Here is a 21,312-nt window from a genome sequence, read left to right on the forward strand (position 1 = left end):
ATGCCATGCAGCACCTGGTATGGATGCCTCTGTAAGAGAACATGCACTCTTAGTGCCTGCACCTCTCCAGGCTCGAGGTGCCAGCTGTCTAACTAAATCCTCTTGTCAAGTTTCACTGTCATAGTGATGCCCTCTTTGGAAAATGATTTTGGGAGGACTTAAATTTTAACTTTTTTACAATATTGCTATCCACAATGAAGGGTTGAAGAATGAAAAGGAAGTGAGAGTACAGTCTCAGATTTGACTTACTCCAGTGTCCTTCATCTCTCAGGAAATAGACATCAACATGAAGACAAAAAGTAGAAGCCCATGTATTCTGGGTTACAGCTATGCACAAGTCATCACCGTAATTTATCACTAAGTCAACTAAACCATTTGCTCAGCCTACTCCCTCCTCGGCACAATCAAAGGAGACGCCTGCCTGCCTGCCTGCCTGCCTGCCTGCCTTCCTTCCTTCCTTCCTTCCTTCCTTCCTTCCTTCCTTCCTTCCTTCCTTCCTTCCTTCCTGAGTGGCTTTCCACTGCCTGTCTAGATGTATGTTAGGTGACTCCATCGCCAAAGGGGTAGGACTTAGACAGCATGTATCAAAAAGTTCCTATCTTAATGATGAATTGAGATTCCCATATCACAGCAATAATCAAAAGACTAAGCAAAATTCCAAATACACTGCTCATCAGAATTTTTAGGGATTATACTAGTGATTTTATAGTATTCTTTTTTTTTGAGGATAATTTAACGTATTTAATTTTCCTATTGTTATTGACTTTTCTTTTTTTTATTCGATATATTCTTTATTTACATTTCAAATGATTTCCCCTTTTCTGGCTCCCCACTCCCTGAAGGTCCCATATGCCCTCTTCCCCCCTCTACCCCCCCTGTTCCCCCATCTACCCCTTCCCACTTCCCTGTTCTGGTATTCCCCTATACTGCTGCACTGAGTCTTTCCAGACCAGGGGCCACTCCTCCGTTCTTTTTGGACATCATTTACTATGTGGATTATGCCTTGGGTATTCAAAGTTTCTAGGCTAATATCCACTTATCAGTGAGTGCATACCATGATTGATCTTTTGAGACTGGGTTACCTCACTTAGTATGATGTTCTCCAGCTCCATCCATTTATAGTATTCTTTTAAGACATAATGTAAACTAATTTGTCTCAACCTGGAAACTGGAATACTAAAGTTTATTAGTTACTGACTACTAGAAACTAGATGGATAATTTTAATTACTGGGGAAAAGATTACTTTCTTAAAAATGCTATGACTCATCTATGAGGTTGAGACCAGGCACACTACCTCTGCACTTAGCAATATAGTAATGCTTTACTACACTGTGTCAGACTCCTTTATTTTTTACAAAGTATTTCTTTTTAAACGTGTGGGTCTGGAATACCCAAAACATAATCCACACATCAAATGAGGTACAAGAAGAAAGGAGGAGTGGCCCCTGGTTCTGGAAAGACTCAGTGAAGCAGTATTCGGCAAAACCAGAACGGGGAAGTGGGAAGGGGTGGGTGGGAGGACAGGGGAAGAGAAGGGGGCTTACGGGACTTTCGGGAGTTGGGGGGCTAGGAAAGGGGAAATCATTTGAAATGTAAATAAATTATATCGAATAAAAAAAATTAAAAAAAAAAACCAAAAACGTGTGGGCATGCACACATTAGTGGGGTGTCTGTGGAGTATCAAATGCCTTGGAGCTGGAGTTGCCAGCAGTTAGGAGCCACCTGATGTGGGTGCTGGGAATCAAAATCGGGGCCTCTCGTAGAGGAAGAGTAGTTTTTATCTGCAGAGCCATCTCTCCAGCCTATTTTTCCAAGTTTCTAAAATGTATTTTTATTAGACAAGCTTTCCTTAGACACATGTCAAAGCTCCCTGTGTTCCTAAGGGATCTCAGTCACTCCTGTGTCGCTGAGCAGCCGCTGAGGCTGGATGGGCACAGCTGCCAGCTCCCAATCAGATGAGCCATACTTCCTGTTTAGAGTCACTGGATCTGACTCTTCATCTCAAGAGCTAAAGATTAGTGATGTCTAAAGGCTAAAATGAGTTTTAAAAATTCTGGATTAATAATAATAGTTGTTAAGACATAATTTTATTTTTAGTTCAGTAAAATGGTTAACTCAAGGAACTAAAATAATGGGAAACTTTTGTTATTTAAGTTTGAAAAGACTTTAAAACTTGTTTTTACAAAGTGCCATGTTTGAGAGCTGGAGTCTGGGATGGAGTGGCGCATGGGGTGCTGACAGCTGTGCGTCCTGGCGCATGGGGCGCTGATGGCCCTGTGTCCCATGGTGAGGGATGGAGTGGGGCATGGGGCGCTGACAGCCGTGTGTCCCGCCGTGCGTGCCTCTCACCTGGTGCACAGTGCCATCCTGAGAGCATCCTGCGAGGCTGAGTACTTCAACAGCAAAGCTGCGGAGGAGATGAACCCATCAGACAAGAGGCATCCAAGGCGGGACACATTTCAAACTTGTGCCAACATGAGTAATTTAAATAAACACTGAGGAATGGTAGGGGCTTTTTTATTTTTTGAAGAGAAATATTTTTAATAACTTGGTAATTGTTAAATTTTAGTGTTAACTTTAGCATTTATCTATGAAGGCTTTTGTTTGTTTTTAATATTCTAAAACTACCAAGATGGTATCCTACCTTTTTCATTTCATTTCTGAATGCTAGTTTGAGGGGTCCTCACCTCTCAGTACAGAGGGTACCATCACCTTTCCCTCTTAGTTCAGAGGAGGTACCATCAGAGCAGCGTCATTTAAGATCATAGCTCTGAGTGGCAGGGAACTTCATTAAACCTAAGGGACAGACGGGTCCATTGCTCAGTTAGCTCCATGCTGGCCAGGTTAGATTCTTGGTCTCTGCATCTGTTTTATAGCACTGATGAGCTCCTTGAGTCTGTCTGATACTCATGTTTGTAGTGTTAGTAGCTATATAACTGATAGCTTTAAGTTATTCACGTGCTTAACACTGCATACTCTTCCAAATGAAAAAAATTAAATATATAAATAGGTGAAAAATCAAACACATAAAAATATGCTTAAGGGCTGGAGAGATGGCTAAGAACACCACTTGTTTGCTCTTCCAGAGGTCCTGTGTTCAATTCTCAGCAACGACATGGTGGCTCGCAACCATCTACACTGGGATCTGATGCCCTCTTCTGGCATGCAAGTGTACATGCAGGTAAAGCACTCATGTATAAAATAAGTAAATAAAAATCTCAAAAACAATACAAGTTTAGATTAATCAGGAAAATTTTAACTTCTCAAAGGAGACTTTTTAAGGATATACTTTAGAAGGTTATACATTTTCACAAGTTTTCTCTAGCCTACCACATTTTGTCTGAATATGATATTTGAAAAAAATTAATAAAAATACAGATTTAAGACGGAAAGAACTGATTTAACTAATTTCTATTAATTTCTTTGGTATCAGTCAAAACAGATGTGTTTGTTTGTTGTCCTAAGACTGCCAGAGATTATAAATCAAGCACTGAGAGGCAGGAATGGTGCTGGAGTGTGTCTGAGGCTGCAAGAAGAGGTGGAAACAATAAGGAACACAGGGAAAAGGCAGCTAGCTAGACTGAGGGTATTCAACCTACCCACAAGAAGGTGGGTAGGACAAACATGGCCACAGTGAAGGCTGGGGCTGAGCAGACAGCTGATGACAGTAGCTCTCGCTAAGTGTAAGCCAGTGGACTGTGGTCCTGATGCAGTGTAACAGACACTGTTACTTTCTTACATTCGTTAGACATCCTGCTAGGTACTTGAGCTGTAATATTAATTCTAGGAACTATCACAATTTTAAGGATTCCCAAAACAGGAAAAAAAGGGAGGCAGAACACAGTGAGAAGGAAAAAAACTACAGTGTATATAGCAAGACTTAGTGTTCAGAACACATAAGCACTTTCTAGAAGTCAACAAGAAAAGACAAACTCATTAATAGGGTAATGAATATGAACACTCACAGAGATGTTATATTGTTAATATGAATGTCAAGAAGTCAGAAAAATGGGCCCTCTTGTATGGTATGACTAACTTATAAAACTTGAGGACAACTAACAACCTCTCATAATGTAAAACTTAGTCCATTGTAAAGTCAGCAATCTAGACAATGGATATGCCTATGCATCTGCAAAGTCCATGCCTTGGAAGAGATACAGCACTGCTTGCAATGTTAAAGATTAAGCAAAACCTCAATGCCCACCAAAATAGCCAATTAAATCATGCTAGTCACACAAACTGAATTGTACCAATATATTAAAAAGAATAACATTAAAATGAAATTGTTTTTTATAGTACATATTATCAAATGAGAACAAAGTTGCCAGTAGTATGCATGATTCCATATATATCTCAGAAAACTTCTATGCCCACTGGCATGGCATTATGAAGAGACACTAGACTGATGGCAACAACAGATGACTGAGTTACCGCCAGATTGAAACATGCATCAGTTCCACACTCTCAACTTGTGGAAGCCACGGAAGAAACCTGGTCACAGATCACATCTTCCAAAACCTTAAACACCAGAGATGTTCACACAGGAGTGGAGCTTTTGATAAGAGTCTGAGGCCTGCCCCAAGCCAACTGAGTAGAACTGTTCTTTGTTATCATGCCTAGACCATTTGTATTTGCACTAAGACTTAAAAAGTACTACTGTTAAACATTTACCCTACTAGTGAACAACATCTACTCCAATATTCAGCATAGCATTCTTTAAGCAAAAACTGTTATGAAGTATAAAAATGTATAGCAGCTGTTTGGCCAGGTGTTTGTTTTAATTCCTAAGGATAAAGATTTAAAATTACCTGATGAGACAAGGTCTAGAAAGGGCAGGATCCACCTATGTTCATCTTTTCGCAGAGGGACTAAGATAAAAGGGGAGCTGACTGGGAAAAGGGCAGCATGACCACAGAAGCTGGATGGTGCAGAGGGATACTCCAGTACTGCACAACTGGACAGAAACTCTTCCCTGACACTGTCCTGAGAGGCAGCAAACAGCATGAGGGAGAGGCATGGATATGGAGTGCCCTGGCCTGAAGCCACGGACTCAGATGGAGACTCAGGACTACCATTCCTCCAGGGTGAAAGGAATGGAAGCTAGCCTGAGTCACAGACTTGACTGAGTACAGAATTCAAAAGCTGATATCCCACAACATTGATGAGAATGAAAAATTGCAAAGTTGCCAAGAACAGCCAAAGCAACCCAGAAATACAGCCCAGTGCCAATCACAAACCCATTCAAAAGCCCATCTGAGCAAAAGCAATGCAACATGATTTTAAAAATCTACTTTTTGTCTCATTGGCAAATATACATCATAAAGCAATTTAGAAGGCCTAGCTATTGGCCTTATATAAGACATATTAGGACTTCAAAGAAAATGGACAATTGAAAGGTTTTAGACAGGAGTTTTATAAAAGTTGCATTATGTACACTTCAGAATAATACCTGTTAAAAAGAGTGTCCAGAAACATCCATAAATATATGTATATACATATGCATGTGCAGATAATGGCTGCATCTTCAAACAATGAAGACCAATTTAGATTGTTCAGTTAACTGTATTTCTGGTTTAAAAAAGGCTTCAGAATAAACTAGATTCTTTTTTATTTATTTATTTATTTTAAGTTTTTTGAGACAGGGTTTTTCTGCATAGTCTTGGCTGTCCTGAAACTCACTCTGTAGACCAGGCTGGCCTCGAACTCAGAAATCCACCTGCCTCTGCCTCCCAAGTGCTGGGATTAAAGGTGTGTGCCACCACCGCCCCTAGATTCTTAATCTTGTTATGTGTGAATCAATCAATTCCAAGTGGACTAGAATGCTTGCTATAACAGTACTAGAATAGACTCAAGGAAGAGAACATACAGTAGCTATCAGAGCAGGAGCAAGCTGAGCTCCCAAGGCTAAGTGAGTTAGCAACACCAGCAGTAGAGTATTGAATTTGCAGACATCTAGCTGGTATGGATGGGGTGACCAATCCAAAACTATGGACAGGGAACACTAGCAAAAAAGAGGATGAGAGAAGAACAAGCCATCTCTTTAGGCTCCTTTTTACAAACTTTTAAAAGTATATCTCAACCTAAAACCTGAAACTTCAAAAATGTGTACTCAGAAATTTAACTGCATAAAGACTGACTTAATTGGCAATCTGTTAGTAGAAAGCTTATACAAATTAACTCTTTCATGCTTTGACATTAAAATAATTGGCAATACTGATCTTCTTGGTCCATGCTTCTAATGAGGCTGCCCTAGGAGAATATAAATCTCAGGCCAGCCAGTGCTACAGTGAGCTCCAGGCCAGCTTGGGATAAATAGTAAAATCTTCCTCCAACCCGCCCCCCTCCAGACACACGTAAATGAACACCATGGGCAGCCCTCAGGGGGGCTCTTGTGACAGGAGCCCTAGGAAGGCTTACAGTGACCTGAAACCTTTAGGCTGGTCTATGGACAAATGAGGAGTTCCAGCAATCACATGCTGAAAGCCCACCAAACTAGCAAAGAAAGCCAAAATTTACATTTACTGCAGAAACATTACTGTAGAATTAGAGCATCTGCTTTCTAACTGCAGACTCCCCTTTTGGAGTGCGTACCTGGCATATGAAGCATTTCATGCTTCAGAGTTGAATGAAGGCAAAATCCATACAGCCCTTAGGGTCTAGAAGCAAGGCACTTTATTATGCAATACAATTATATTAAAAAGATGAACCCATATGTAGTCTGATGCATTCTTTTTTTTTTCTTCAAGGACACACAACTAGCAAGTGACTGACACTAGAATGTAATTTCCCTTTCTGGATCTTGAGATAGCTTTGTTTGTGGCTAGAGTACTATGTCTCAAAGAGAAGATTTTTATCCATGTAAAACCCCAGATAGGAAAACAACAAAAACGCTCCGATTTAAGAATTCAGGTGTTTTAGTATTATTACCATGTTTTCTTCTGAAAAAAAAAAATAGCCACCATATAGCATGAGGATTCTGGGAGGTTTTCCAACAGTTCAATGGATGTTAATATATGTGACAATATACTTTGAACTACTAAAGCATGATAACCCTCATTATTTATAAATTCTACATTATCTATATTGTGTGAGGTAACAACTCAATGTTATGCTGATTTCATAATTAACTAACATTTTCATAAGAAAATAATAACCCTGGCAGAAGCATCCGTGTCTAACGCACGCCATGACCACAAGCATTACACTTGTGGGTGAGCATGAGTGCTCACTACTGAAGCTCTTAAATCAGCCTTCCTTGTATTTCTCATTCAGCTCACCAGGCAGCATTACCCCAGTGCTCTGATTCCCACAGACTTGAACCACAGTATGCAGGGTGCTCTGATTCCCACAGGCTTGAACCACAGTATGCAGGGTGCCCCATATTTCCTAACATTCCTGGTTCAGGTAGACTCAAGCTTAAGAGTTAACCCAAGCAAAGACATTTAAAACTCCTTTGGCTGAGGTGTGGGGGTGAGGGTTGATCTTAGGTTTTCTCCTATGAACATTTTCCCGTCATCACTAAAGCCTAAGACAGAGTCATCTTCTTCTAGCAGCAGAGATCTCCCACTAAAGCTCTCTTCCTCAAGCCTGACATTTAGTGATGGATCATACAATCCCTCCCCGACCCCACAGTCCTTCCTCCTACCGACTGTCTTCCTGCCCACTTCCCACTTCCCACTGCAGCTGACAGAGGGCTGAAGCACACGCCTTCTCTGCTCTCAGGTTAGAGTACTGGACATACATTTGTCTTGTACTGGAGTGGATTTTTAAATGCTGGAGAATAAAGAGGAACTCATTTCTTCTCTTTCCCAAACTAATGCTTCTAATTTCTTAATGCTCCTAAATAATACTGTTCAATCTGAATTTCATAATAAACTATAACTAAATATACACATAGGTAAATATAAAAGCGATTTACATTTTCTCCTCTTAGGCGCCATCTCGTCATATAGATGAATTCCATAGTATGGTCCTTTCCCATAATTTCACCATTGCACAGCACATCCAACTTTAAAAAAAATTAAAATATATTAATGTAAATATATTAATTAATATAGAAAAAATTTGAATTTATACATTTTTATACATTTTCAAATTTTAAAAGATAAAATTTTTGTTTAAAGAACATAAATGTATCAATTTTATAATAACACTGAATATTTTTATTAAACCCACTTTGTCACAGACTGTCAAAAAATCACATGTAACATGAAACAGCATTTATCTTGTACCATACAACTGTATCTCAAGTTAATACACAATCTATAAATGCAATGGTATCTTGATTAATGTTTCTACAACTCTATAGGTTTTAGACATATGCGGGGACCATTCTTATCGAAAAGTATAGTAAGTTCATTCTAAATCCACATCTCAGAATCCTCTGAAGTTCCCAGGATGAAAAAGAGTTTTACCTTCTCCTTAGTTATAGGGCATTATAACTATGGTACAGATGTCTGTGTTCAGGGCTATCTGGCCTCTCTAAGGTGCTCAAGGATACCTGTATGAAATGTCAAAACAAACTGTACTTCAAAGTCTCCCTTTTGTTCTAGGCTTTAGGAAACCAACCCTAAACCTTCAAAAAGCCACAAAAACTTTGTCTGTGGTTCATTAATAAAACAAACCATACTCTGGAAAGCAATCTGGCGGTTCCTCCGAAAACTGGGCACCTCACTTCCAGAAGATCCTGCTATACCACTCCTGGGCATATACCCAGAGGATTCCCCACCATGTAATAAGGATACATGCTCTACTATGTTCATAGCAGCCCTATTTATAATTGCCAGATGCTGGAAAGAACCCAGGTATCCCTCAACAGAAGAGTGGATGCAAAAAATGTGGTATATCTACACAATGGAGTACTATTCAGCCATTAGAAACAATGAATTCATGAAATTCTTAGGCAAATGGATGGAGCTAGAGAACATCATACTAAGTGAGGTAACCCAGACTCAAAAGGCGAATCATGGTATGCACTCACTAATAAGTGGATATTAACCTAGAAAACTGGAATACCCAAAACATAATCCACACATCAAATGAGATACAAGAAGAAAGGAGGAGTGGCCCCTGGTTCTGGAAAGACTCAGTGAAGCAGTATTCGACAAAACCAGAACGGGGAAGTGGGAAGGGGTGGGTGGGAGGACAGGGGAAAAGAAGGGGGCTTACGGGACTTTCGGGGAGTGGGGGGCTAGAAAAGGGGAAATCATTTGAAATGTAAATAAATTATATCGAATAAAAAAAATAAAAAAAACAACAACAAAAAAAAAAATAAAACAAACCATACATTAAAAAATGTATCAAAGTTCCTATAAATCAGTATTCTAGTTTCTAGTTAAAGAAACTGGTTCAGATTTTATTTCAAGGATGGAGGGGAAAATGAACTTTAAATACATCTGTATCTATCTAGATAGGCTATAATTTTGAACTTGAAGTCTAACACAAAATATAGTCCCAATTATATCATATATATTTACTATTGATATTTTAATAATTTATGGTGATATATAAACTTTGAATTTTCAGTTATTTTATTAACTATTAAAAATAGACAACTTTTTCCCCCTCTTGTCTGTAAAACAAATACACAGACAAAGTTGTTAAGGTGCAATCACTAATCAGGCAGGCTGCATCCACAGTCATTAGCAACTTAAGAACTCAGCCCCAATTAGCAATGCTGTTAAAGCCATTTCAGACATTTCATTAAATCATACTCTTAGATGCTGGGCAGCAGAATAATGGGAGACCAATCCATATCTCCCAAAGGAAGCAAAGGACAAGTTCTTTGATTGGGATAGATTGTTTAAAAATAATCATAGTACATGGCAGAAGTAAGATAGAACTGTCTTCCAAGCTCTGGTAACTTCCTGAAGACAAACAACAACAACAACAAAAAAAAACAAAACAAAAAAAAAAAAAAAACAAAAAAAACCAGATTTTAAACTATGCATGGTATTTTTACATAAAAACGTAAAGAAACCATATAGTACAAAATGTCATTGTCTATTTTTCACTACAGATGTTATATCTAGAAGTTGTTATCTCTTATGTTTACCAAATATAGTAGGCTTTGAATCTTTCAGGTTTTTCCTAATACAAATATGTTTTTGAAATTTTTAAAATGATTTATTGATTTTTATTTTTGAGCACTGGTGTTTTGCCTGTGTGAAGATGACAAACTGCTTGGAGCTGAATTAGTCAGTTGTGAGCAACCATGTGGATCTTGGGAATTGAACCCCGGTCACCTGGAAGAGCAGCCAATACTGTTAACCACTGAGCCATCATTTCAGTCCTGTAGCTAACTTTTTTTTAAAAAACTGTAGACCCAACTTAAAATTAAATCAAAAAAATTAACCCCCCCCCCCCAAAATTAACCCAAACTAGTCACTAGTCACATGAGACATTTCCATTAGGTCTTTCTCAGACACAGACACCTGTGTGCCAGGGTCTGTGCTTAAATCCCCCCATACCTCACTGAGCGCCTTGTGAGAAGTCGCACAACTCCAGGGTGTGCCTGGACTTTGGCCCTTGCTCCCGCACCACTGGGCAGTCGGGGGTCTGCCCACACTTTCGATCCTTGAGACTCCTGCTGTGTCCTCCAAGGCTCAGGGGACATCACAGAAAAGCAGACAGGAAGACCAGAGGACAGGAAGGAGGGCAGCAAAAAAGTTGCCTGGACATAGCCTCCGCACTAATGCAGTTCCTGCAGCTGCAATTATCCACATAAGACTCGCACGGGCTGGGCAGAACAACATTTCATCACAGATGGGAGCAGAGTCCATGAGCCCCAGCACATGCTGGATGACGACTGGCAATTAACGGTTGCTTGGGGAAGAAGGGCTGCAGGCAATGTAAGCTGTTTGTGATCCAGTAAAGAACCTCCTATTCAGGCTCAGGTAAGAAACCCTTACTAGGGGCTGGAGAGATGGCTCAGTGGTTAAGAGCACTCACTGCTCTTCTAGAGGTCCTGAGTTCAAATCCCAGCACCCACATGGTGGCTCACAACCATCTGTAATGGGATCTGATGCCCTCTTCTGGTGTGTCTGAAGACAGCTACAGTGTACTCATAAAATAAACAAACAAACAAACAAACAAACAAACCACAATAAGGTTAATTTCTTAAAAAAAAAAAAAAAAGAAAAGAAACCCTTACTAAAAGGTAGGAACACTAAGAAGGGTTCCAACCCAAGAAGTCCAACCCAAGAAGGGGTATCGGTGATGGGAGGGAGAGCAGCTCTAACTCACTAGATTCACTAGATACATGCCTAAAGCCGTCAAACAGCAAAACAAAACATTTAAGAAGTGATATATCTTAAATGTTGACATTGTAAAAAAGAAAGAACTCACTTAGCTAGATGTGCTTTGTATTAAAAAGCTTTTAAAATATCTCCTTTAGTCACAAATGCATCAGTGTGGTTATCTTGTTATGAAATTTACATAAATTTTACATTCTAAAAATTAATTTTAAACATGAAAATAAACATTTTTCTATAAAAATTAATTTGACTACATTCTTATTTTACTTCTTTTGATAGAATTTTGCTACAGATCAGAATCATCAAAATCACAATTAGATATGATTTTACTTACTTCATAAGAACTTGGAAGTTTTAGTTTTAAACTTAGAAACTTTTTAATAGTTCCTACAGTAACTCGTGTAGAACAGCGAATGAATTTCTTCATGAGACCCTGAAGGAAACAAACGACAATTAAAGACTCATCTGTTTTCACTGAAAACTTCAGTCCTCCAGGCATGGAGGCCTATACTTATAATCCCAGCATTCAGCAGGAGGAGGCGGGGTCTCAGTTTGATTCTGCCTGGGTTGCAAAGTGAGATAGTCTCATTAGACCACCCCAAACCAACTAAACTAAACCCAACCCAACCCAAACCAACTAAATTAACCTACCCCAAACCAACTAAACCAAATCAAATCCAAACCAACTAAACCAATCCAAAGCCAAAGGCATGAATTTCACTATATATTTTGAGTATTTTCTAAATGTAAAATAAACACTTTCAATTCTCATAAGCAAAAATGTTCCTAATTACAGTCTATTATTTACATGATATTCTTCAAGAATGTCATTCTAGTGTGTGAATTAGCAAAACCCTGTCAAGAAAGCAATCTGTTTTTCTCTAACATTTTTTTCTATAAAGAAAGCAGAGTTTAAGTAAAAGCTCACAAAATATCAATGTTTTGTTAAATGATGTTACTTCTGAAAGCACAAGAGGCACTTGTTAAGTATAATGGAACCCTATAATAATTTCAGAGACAGAAGTAGTTTGACATAAGACTTGGGAGAGTTCTGGATCCTGAAGAAAGGCATCTGCTCCATCCACAGCCCACCTCAGCACCTGCAAGCTGTGCAGTGTGAGCTCTGGGTTGAGGAAAAGCGTTCATTTCCCAGGGACAGGCTACGGCACGGCACTGTACATCACTAAGTTCTGTATGCCTTGTGCTTCTCTTGTTTTACATGAACACAGTGCTTCTCATTCACTCTTTAAGCTTGGCAGAGCCCTTCCCCTCACTGACCTGCATAGCCTCCCACAAGTTATTAATAATTCAGTTGTCAAAATAGTTAAGGGAAATTTTTAGGACATGACAAAAGAGTATTTCTAGAATTCATAATTCAATAGTCCGACACAAATCTAACAAAAATCCTATCTGTATTATATGAGTTGATTTGGAAAAACTAGAAATAAAAACAAGTAGTGCGTCTTCCAGGAATACCTTATAATAAACCAAATGACACGTGCTCTACTTCCTGGCTGTGTACACCTCAGAACTACTGTACAGCCAGCCAGAAAGAGGGCCATGACAGACGGGGGCTGGGTAGAAAGCAGGATGAGAGGAGAAGTAGGAGCAGAGCTTCTTTTCATTGTTTCTTTCCTGACATGGAAAATGGAAGTATTGTGTTACACACCAGAGGCTTACAAGAGACTGCTGGGAGAATCTGTGTCTAACCCTACCTTGCTCAGCTGTCTGGAAAGGATCAATATTTCTGGTATATCTGCATATCAGAAGAAATACTGTATAAAAGAAGACTGTTTTGTTTTAAGAATATTACTTTCCCTTCCTATGGCACAATACCCTGCCTCTGTGTTCTGTTGTCCACCTCAGAAAGTGCAGAATTGTAAATAAAGAATATACCTAATAAAAAATATGTCTAGGTTTATGTCAGGTTAGCAAAAATCAACTGACAGATATAAGATATTAAAAACACAAGATAACCTTATTCAAAAAAAGAAAAGAAAAGAAAGTGCAGAATTCAGAAGTGTCTCCTTTCTAAGCTGCTTGCTTAAGGCCCTGATGTGAGTGAACGTGTCTGAGGTGGCCAAACTCAGCAACCTCAGAGGCAGAAGTGGATCAGGAGTTGTCAGAGGCTAATAAAACAAAGGCTTTGGTCCTGTTTTCCTCTGGCTCTGAAGAGTCAAAAGACTAAATACAAAATCTGCAGTGGTCTCTCCTGTAGCTCAGAGAGACCTGCAGTTCTAAGATACAACTCAATGATTCTTCAGTTTTGTGTTTAGTATTATGATTTAATCTCTACCAATCAGAGTAGTTAACAAGCATGATTTTAACTTCTTAAATGGAAATATAATGCCATAAAGTCACTGTCTAAAATGAAAAATTTAGTAGTTTTTATAAAGTTGTTCAACAATTATGATATCCAATTCCAAAGTTTTCCTTGTCCTCCAAAGAAATCCTTTATATAGGAGCAGTTAACAGTTACTTCATATTCCTGTTCCTACAACCCACCTAGCAACTACTCATGTGTCTCAAGTGACAGGCTTTTTCTTACTAATTATATCATTACCACATAATGGATTAATTTGCTTACTACACTCAAATATATTCATTGCTGCAAGATTCTGATTAAATGAAAATCTAAGTTAAAATTATTTGTCTTTAATTTCCCAATATAAAGTACCATTATTAGTAATAGAATAGCAAAGAAATTCAACCCAAAGACCAATAGATTAGCAAAGATGAAGAAAATTAGAAGCAAAAAATAAATATGAACTTGTGCATAAAACAAAGTACAGAGAAAGCCAACATCCTCAGTGACTATTATGTACTTGGACAAAGTGACAAAAGTCTACTGAAGAGCTAACATTGTGAATATTTATATGAAAGCTGTGCCAACTAAAAACCAGGACATACCAGATAATATTCAAACACCAAGGAAAATAAACCACTGAGACAGCAGTGAGTTTTCAGATCCTCTAAGAGTCAGAGCAATGTTTTGTCAAACACAGGAAACAGGATGAAAACAAGGATTATGTAGAAAATAATGGAAGTTCTGAAGGATTTTATCCACTCATAGGCACTTGATAACACAGCTTTACTTCAAAACCTACTGTTCTATTAAAAAAAATGTATTAGCCACGACATGAGGTGTACAGAGTTTTAAATACAAGTAGAAGACTGCAGAATATGATTTAGATTAGGACTGGAGAGATGTCTCAGCAGTAAAATCCCTCTTCCAGAGGGACTCAGGTTCAATTCCCAGCACTCACAGGGCAGCTCACAACCACCTGTGCCTCCAGGGGTCCTGACACCCTCTGATGGCGTCAGGAAAACACATGATGCACAGGCATACATGCAGGTAAACCACCTACACATAAAAAACAAAACTAACCTTTAAAAATAATAATTTTAAAGATAATAAAATGGTTGGAGACACTGCTTAAATAATCAGTCTGACTTTTGGCTGCTGCATTTGAAAAGTTAGCCACTAGATGGTGGCATTGTTCTGGGATGGCTGGGTGGGAGGACATAGCACCAGGAAAACAAAGCCTGAGCTATTCCCAGATTTGGAATTTTTGAGAACAGTATTCAATTGCATTACATTAACAAAAAACGGTGAAAGAAATGACTTCTGCCCACTCACCTTCACTACATTGTCCCCTGACTGCCCATTATTTCGTAAACAGTCCAGACAGATAGCAATTTGAGGGTCACTTCTATGATAGTCCTTATCATCTTGGTTTTCATCACCTTCTTCATCTGTTTTAGATTTGTCAACCTTCGAAATGTCATCTGTATAATTGAAGCAAGACTCATGTAACCCAAAGTTTAAAGTCAAGCAATAATATGGCACTCACCAAAGCAATAAGCAACCTAAAATATTTTATAACTTCTCTGAAGTATAACTGAAAATATCAATACTTTTTGAAACCCTCCAACAAACTCAACAATGGAAAATTAATCAAAGGCCATCAGAAACTTAAAAAAAAGTGTAAGATTTCCAAACTTATATAGACATTTTGTATATCCTGGTTTGTGAATTTTACCTTCTTTTTCCTGTTTTATATCCTTTCACAATATTTTTGGATTTGATCTTTAACTTGGGGTAAGTTTCACTGAGCTACCTTGTCTGGTTTATAAAATACAGTGTCTGTACATGGTGTAAACGTGGGAAAAGGAAGAGCCATCTTCTCATCTTTGTAGCGTACAGTACAAAAAGATTCTAGATTAACTATATTTGGTCACAAAAACTGCAATTAGTGGTTAGGACGCTTTAGAAAGCAATAGGATACATAATTCTTCCTAATTCAATAACAGATGTGTTCAAATGTATAAACACTAAGCTGGTATCCTCTCTAAGTTCTCAGAACTTGAAATTATTTATAAGACCAACTATAGAAAAAAATTAGATTTTAAAAAACATGCTTTGTAGCCAACCTAACATGTTAAAAATTTAATTAAGAAAATTTGAATATATTTCATAATCAAAATTTATTTATAATGTTATACGAATAAAACTATTTATTGATGCATTTATGGAACACCTTGAAGGTGTTAGACATGCAATGTACTTACTCTGAGGTAACAATAACACAATTAAAGGGCATGAAGACTGAACAGGAACTACCCCTCGCCACAGGGTCATGTGCTTGAATGGTGGTGCTGTTTGGGAGGTTATGAAGCCTTTCTGAGGGGGAGCCTCGCAGGCAGAAGTGGGGTGCTGGGAGTGGGTCCTGAGGTTTTATTGACAGCTCCACTTCCAATCTCTTCTTTGTGACAATAGATTCAATGTGACCGAGAGCCTCCTGCTCTTGCTGCCGCGCCTTCCCTGTCATGACAGTGCCCCTGAACTGTCAGCCAGAGTGATCAACTTCCTTTCTTCTTCCCTTTCCATCCCCTCCTGGTTGCTTCTTGTCAAGGATTTTGACACAGAAATGAGAAAGTAAAAACTACAGTTAGCCATCCTCATAGTTATGGAGCCAGGGCACAGGAAAAGGTAAAAGGGCAACTGTAGGATGAGGGGTAAATGAAAGATGTGACTATGTAAGATTCTACCTAAGCCAAATATGAAAAATCAGCTAGCCAGAAGTACTTCATAATGTTCCCCTACCACTGAGAGGCTAGTCCTTGTTCGAGACAGTAAAAGCCTTATACTGTATCTAAAAATAGTGGGAACATGGCTCCTTTTCCCACCCTCATTTACCCAGAACCCATGTACAGACACTGCCTTTTATGATCCAAACACCTAGATCAATGAAAAGCCTTCCCCTCTACAAGTTACAACTATTAAAGCCATTATTCCCACTATACACGAGAAAAAGCCGACCCAGCATTTCCTCATCCATCTTAAATGGCACTATTTTTCTGATACTTTATAAGTCCTATGTGACTTGGGAGACTAAGTTCACATATGCACAGAGACCACTTTGATTTTTGAATCCTGAATGACATCTGTGTATAAAAACATGAAGAATGATATTATTTTATAATTAGATGCCCTTTTTGTGGCTAATATACATACTAACAGTCCTCTCTCTGGCCACTAATATGTTGCACTTTGCTGAAATTATTGTTGTTCCTGTGTGCAAATGTGTGCATATATGTGCATGTGTTCCGGAGGCCGAGTCAGTCTTGGATGTTCTTCCTCAACGCTATCTACCCTGTGTTTCTGAGGTGGGGGTTCTCACTGGCCCAGAACTCAACCCTTAGGTTGGGCTGGCTGTCCAGCAAACTCCAGAGATCAGCCTAGCTCTGCCTTCCCAGTGCTTACATAAAAACTGTGTGTGCAGTACACATGTCAATGTCAGGGGACAAATATTAAGTCAGTTTTCTTTTGTCATCTTGAGGGACTGAGGGAACAAAAAAATCTGTGCAAACACTCCTACCCACTAAGCATCTTGCTGGCCCATGCCTCACTGTTTATGTGACTTCTGGGGATCAAACTCAGGTCCTTGTGATTTTGAGGCAAGTGTTTCACCCAATGTGCACTGGAGCTTTTTCTCTCTCCTCCCCCCTCATTCCTCCTGTGTCCATCCGCTTCCCTCCCTCCCTCCCGGCCCTGCTGAAATTATTATTACCTGAGTCTCTGAGTAGAAACCTGGACACTGGGCCAGGTGATGGGAACATCTTGAGTACACAGAGACACTAGCTGTCAGACCCAAGACCTAAGCAGGAACCACTGGCTTTCTACCCGTGTTCACTTCAGAGTGTCAAAGCACAACAAATCCTGAATTGGCTCTCAGCCACGCCTCCCTTCGGTCTCCTATTAAGGTGCTGGTGAGAGTGAAGTAAACTGAAATGCTCTCATACATGTGCTCTCATGCGACGTGCACACTAAGACTGGTTCTTACTTCAGACTTTCATTTTTTACTTCAGACTTTTTCGGTCCTGAAACTATTGCTATTATCTATTCAGTTTTCTTCTTCCCTTTCTTCCCAAAGTCCAATTTCCTCTTTCCAATTACCTTGAAGAGGAGTCATGCAGTTCTGCATAGATTTAGATAAAATTTCATGTAGGGCTGCATGAGTCTTATATAGGAAAACTGTGAGTGTGGAAAGACATTACCAACATAACAAAAACCACAACAATGAGAGAAGCTGTCAGAAACAGTTACCTTGCCCATTTTCTTGAGGTTTATTTTTCTTCCAAAATTCCAACTCACGCTGAAGTTCTTCTAATTTGAAGGAAAAAAATATGAAAACCATAGGAACATGAAATCTTTAATGAAAATACAAAACACAAAAACAAGAATTCTGCAGAACCCAAAGGGAACTTACGTTCTCGTAGTCCAGGCACCAGTTTAAATATAATTTCCTCCAGCGTGTTATCCAGCCTTCAGAGGGTAGGCAATGGGGACAAACAATGACAATATCAAAACCCAATATGCAAACAGTTTGCCATTTCTTATACATATTATGAAACACAGGCAGAAGATTTTAGTGTATTCACTACACCACTGTTACCTGCACACAGAGCATATGTACTTCTAGAAGCCTTCCTCTGATGGTACACTAATGGGGAAAAACAGTCCCCAAGTTCCCAGCCTTCTGTTGATGTACACTCTACGCTCCTTCCCTTGTTTAAGAGGTGGATCCCAGACCTTGGAGAACTCCCAATTCTACCCCGGAAAACTGCTTAGACCAAAGAGAGTGTGGACAAATGATAACTGAGCTTGGATTTAGCCTAGGTGTTATGGGGCACAGCATTTCTGTGCTCATTAGACCAGCTGGGGGAAGCTCCACTGCCTGGCTGAGGAGCATGTCCATCACTCCAGTGCCAGTCCATCCCAACACATGACCATACACAGTGGTCCCCTGAGCTTGCAGGAGTGAGCAGAGCTAAGACCGGGCTCACTGGCCCTCACCAATGGTGAGGAGTGAGGGAAGCCAGCCATGAAGCACTAATGCAGGTGGGCTTGGTCATGCAGCAACAGTTAACAGTCCTACTATTCAAATCCATAAGATTTTTATTCTTTTCTAAAAATGAATGCTCTCCATTTCGTTTTCTGAGAAATGTAGTCAGTTTGACCATCTAGCTCCACAGATAAAAGTGCATCCATCTTGGGCATTTTCTTTTTCCTGTTCCTGGCTTTATTTCCTCAGCCATTCTTTTGCTCTTGCTTCAGCTTCAGCCTGCTAACAGCACTGCTTTTCTCTGATATCAAACTCTAAAGGGGAAAAATCTCTTCCTTAAGGGTCTTGTAGGGTCTGGAGATGCAAAGGTGGCTCGGCAGTTAAGAATACTTGCTGTTCCTGCAGTGAGCGGACTGGAGATCAGTTCCTAACACCCAAGTGGATAGCTCACAACTGCCTATAACTTTAGGTCCAGATCTAATGCCTTTTCCTGGATTCTGCATATACCTGTTGTAGACACATACATACATGCATGCATACATACATACATACATACATACATACATGTTTCTTAATTTTCTTTCAACCTTCATTTTTTGAAAAGCATATTTTTTATGTCTGTTTTATACTGTTATTGCTGCTTTTACCTTCCTAAACTCCCTATTAATTAATTAGTCCCTAGGACCAGTATAGTTTAGTAGCAATCTGACAGCATGGTGTAATACTAAGGCCCTGAAATTCCCTTCCTTCATTTTAATTTTTTACCCTGTCTATGTGCCTAAATATCTTTTTAATCCAACTAAATTCAGACCCCAGTGTTGGGAAGCAAGTTCCAGGTCTCTTCACAGATATCAAGTCTGGATGGTCAGGTTCTTCATAGAAACTCCTCTGTAAGGCGGGCTGGGGTGGCGCACGCCTGTAATTCCAGCACTCTGGGAGGCAGAGGCAGGTGGATTTCTGAGTTCATGGCCAGCCTGGTCTACAGAGTGAGTTCCAGGACAGCCAGGACTATACAGAAAAACCCCGTCTCAAAAATAACAAATCCAAAAAACAAAACAAAACAAAACAAAAAAAGAAACTCCTCTGTAGGACTACATATCTAAGACACGTCTTTCTGTAGTTTCAAACCAGCTGTATGTAGTCCGCATATAGCAATACAATGTAAGTGCAATAGTTAATGTATCTTATTGTTTGGGGAATGATGGCAATTAAATGTTCAGTACAGAAGCAATTTTTCTTGCTAATTTATCTGATGGATGGTTGGCCAAATCCCCTGGAGGCAGCTGCCCCCCTTACTCCACCTTCCGTATTTCCAGGGTCCTCATATAGTTTTGTAGCTTGAAACTCAGCTTGTGAGCAGTTAGCTGTCTCACACCTTAGCTCTAGTTCTGTATTTCCAAGAGATGCTGAACAACTCAGCCATCTCCTTTTTGCTCATTTATGTCAAGACATCTTATCAAAGCTTCCGGAGTGGCACAAAACAACCTCAGCTGCTTCACTCAGAGTTTGATATGGTACTACAGCATCCCAAACAGGCTTAAAGTGACAGCACTGACTCCTTCCTTTCACAGCCTTGAGTACTTCACAGTCTGTCCCCTCTCTCCCTTCTTAATCACTCCACATCATCCTTCCTTCTTCAGTCCCATCACCTGCCAATCTCTTTTTTCCCAGCAGACATTTTTTCCTACTATTACCTTCCTGATAATTTTATTATAATACCTTTATCCAACCTAGTTCACCTCCATCTGAAAATAACTGAAGTCACTCTGAGAATCCCAAGAGAAAGTTGCCATTCTAATTGCAGATACATTTCCTAAATATTATGTAATCTTATTTAAAACTTTTATTAAAAGATTTAAAAATGAAATAAAATGCTTTAAAAAGATTTTAAGTGCCCAAGACCTAAAATATGTTCAAATAGCATAATTCATGATAAATATTTCAAATATATATACTTAATTAAAATCAAGACAAATATAAAATATATTTCTTTACCTTAACATTTCTAATGGATTTGTTTCATGAACTTGGTTGCCACATCTTGGACAATCATTGCTGTCTTCAAAGTGCTGGACAATACATGTCTTACAGACTTGGAAGAGATAAGATAAAAGGTTAGAATTACAAACTTCTAGAATTATACCACCAAAATCAAAGCCCACTGGCATAATTCAAAAGAAAATCCCAATGTACTTATTGTTTCTATTAATATATTTATAAACTAAATATACTCTACTTATATAAAAATGTGTGCTTTATAGAAAAGGGTCTTATTTAAAAAGTGGAACAGAGAAAAGTAAAAATTGTTAATTTTGCTTTTATTTCTTTCTTTCGCTAATAGTTTATTTGAATGCAATACAAACTGTTCTGAATAAAACTTGAGGGTCTGCGAGCAGCAGTGGTGGCGCACACCTTTAATCCCAGCACTTGGGAGGCAGAGGCAGGCAGATCTCTGTGAGTTCAAGGTCAGCCCAGTTTACATATTGAGCTTCCAGACAGCAAGGGCTACATAAAGAGACCCTGCCTTAAAAGCAAAACAAAAGTTTCCTTTTAAAAAATAAATAAATAAATAAAAACTTGAGGGTCTGGACAAGTAGCTCAGGGTTAAAGTATATCATCTGTGAGTCCCCCAGTTTAATCTACAGCCCGGGAAAAACAAAACCCTTTCGAGGTTTCAACATGTTTGGATTGCTTATACCACCAGGGA

General features: G+C 39.1%; 1 protein-coding gene across 6 annotated transcripts in view; it reads right to left on the reverse strand.

Annotated features, from left to right (window-relative positions):
- Positions 1-21,312, reverse strand: part of Pcgf5 (polycomb group ring finger 5) — a 117,720-nt gene that overhangs the window by 7,235 nt on the left and 89,173 nt on the right. For 4 of the 6 annotated variants that reach the window (XM_052186739.1, XM_052186740.1, XM_052186736.1 and 1 more), the window contains exons 3-8: positions 20,601-20,697; positions 18,030-18,085; positions 17,867-17,926; positions 14,897-15,045; positions 11,591-11,689; positions 7,920-8,009 (exon numbers count right to left, since the gene is read on the reverse strand). In XM_052186739.1, the coding sequence (XP_052042699.1) occupies positions 7,920-8,009; positions 11,591-11,689; positions 14,897-15,045; positions 17,867-17,926; positions 18,030-18,085; positions 20,601-20,697 (551 nt within the window). Of the gene's footprint in view, positions 1-2,350; positions 2,409-7,919; positions 8,010-11,590; positions 11,690-14,896; positions 15,046-17,866; positions 17,927-18,029; positions 18,086-20,600; positions 20,698-21,312 lie in introns of all 6 variants that reach the window. The other 2 variants (XM_052186749.1, XM_052186747.1) reach the window with 2 other exon arrangements.

The sequence above is a fragment of the Apodemus sylvaticus genome, chromosome 1 (genome assembly GCF_947179515.1).
Source record: "Apodemus sylvaticus chromosome 1, mApoSyl1.1, whole genome shotgun sequence".
Lineage (NCBI taxonomy): Eukaryota > Metazoa > Chordata > Mammalia > Rodentia > Muridae > Apodemus > Apodemus sylvaticus.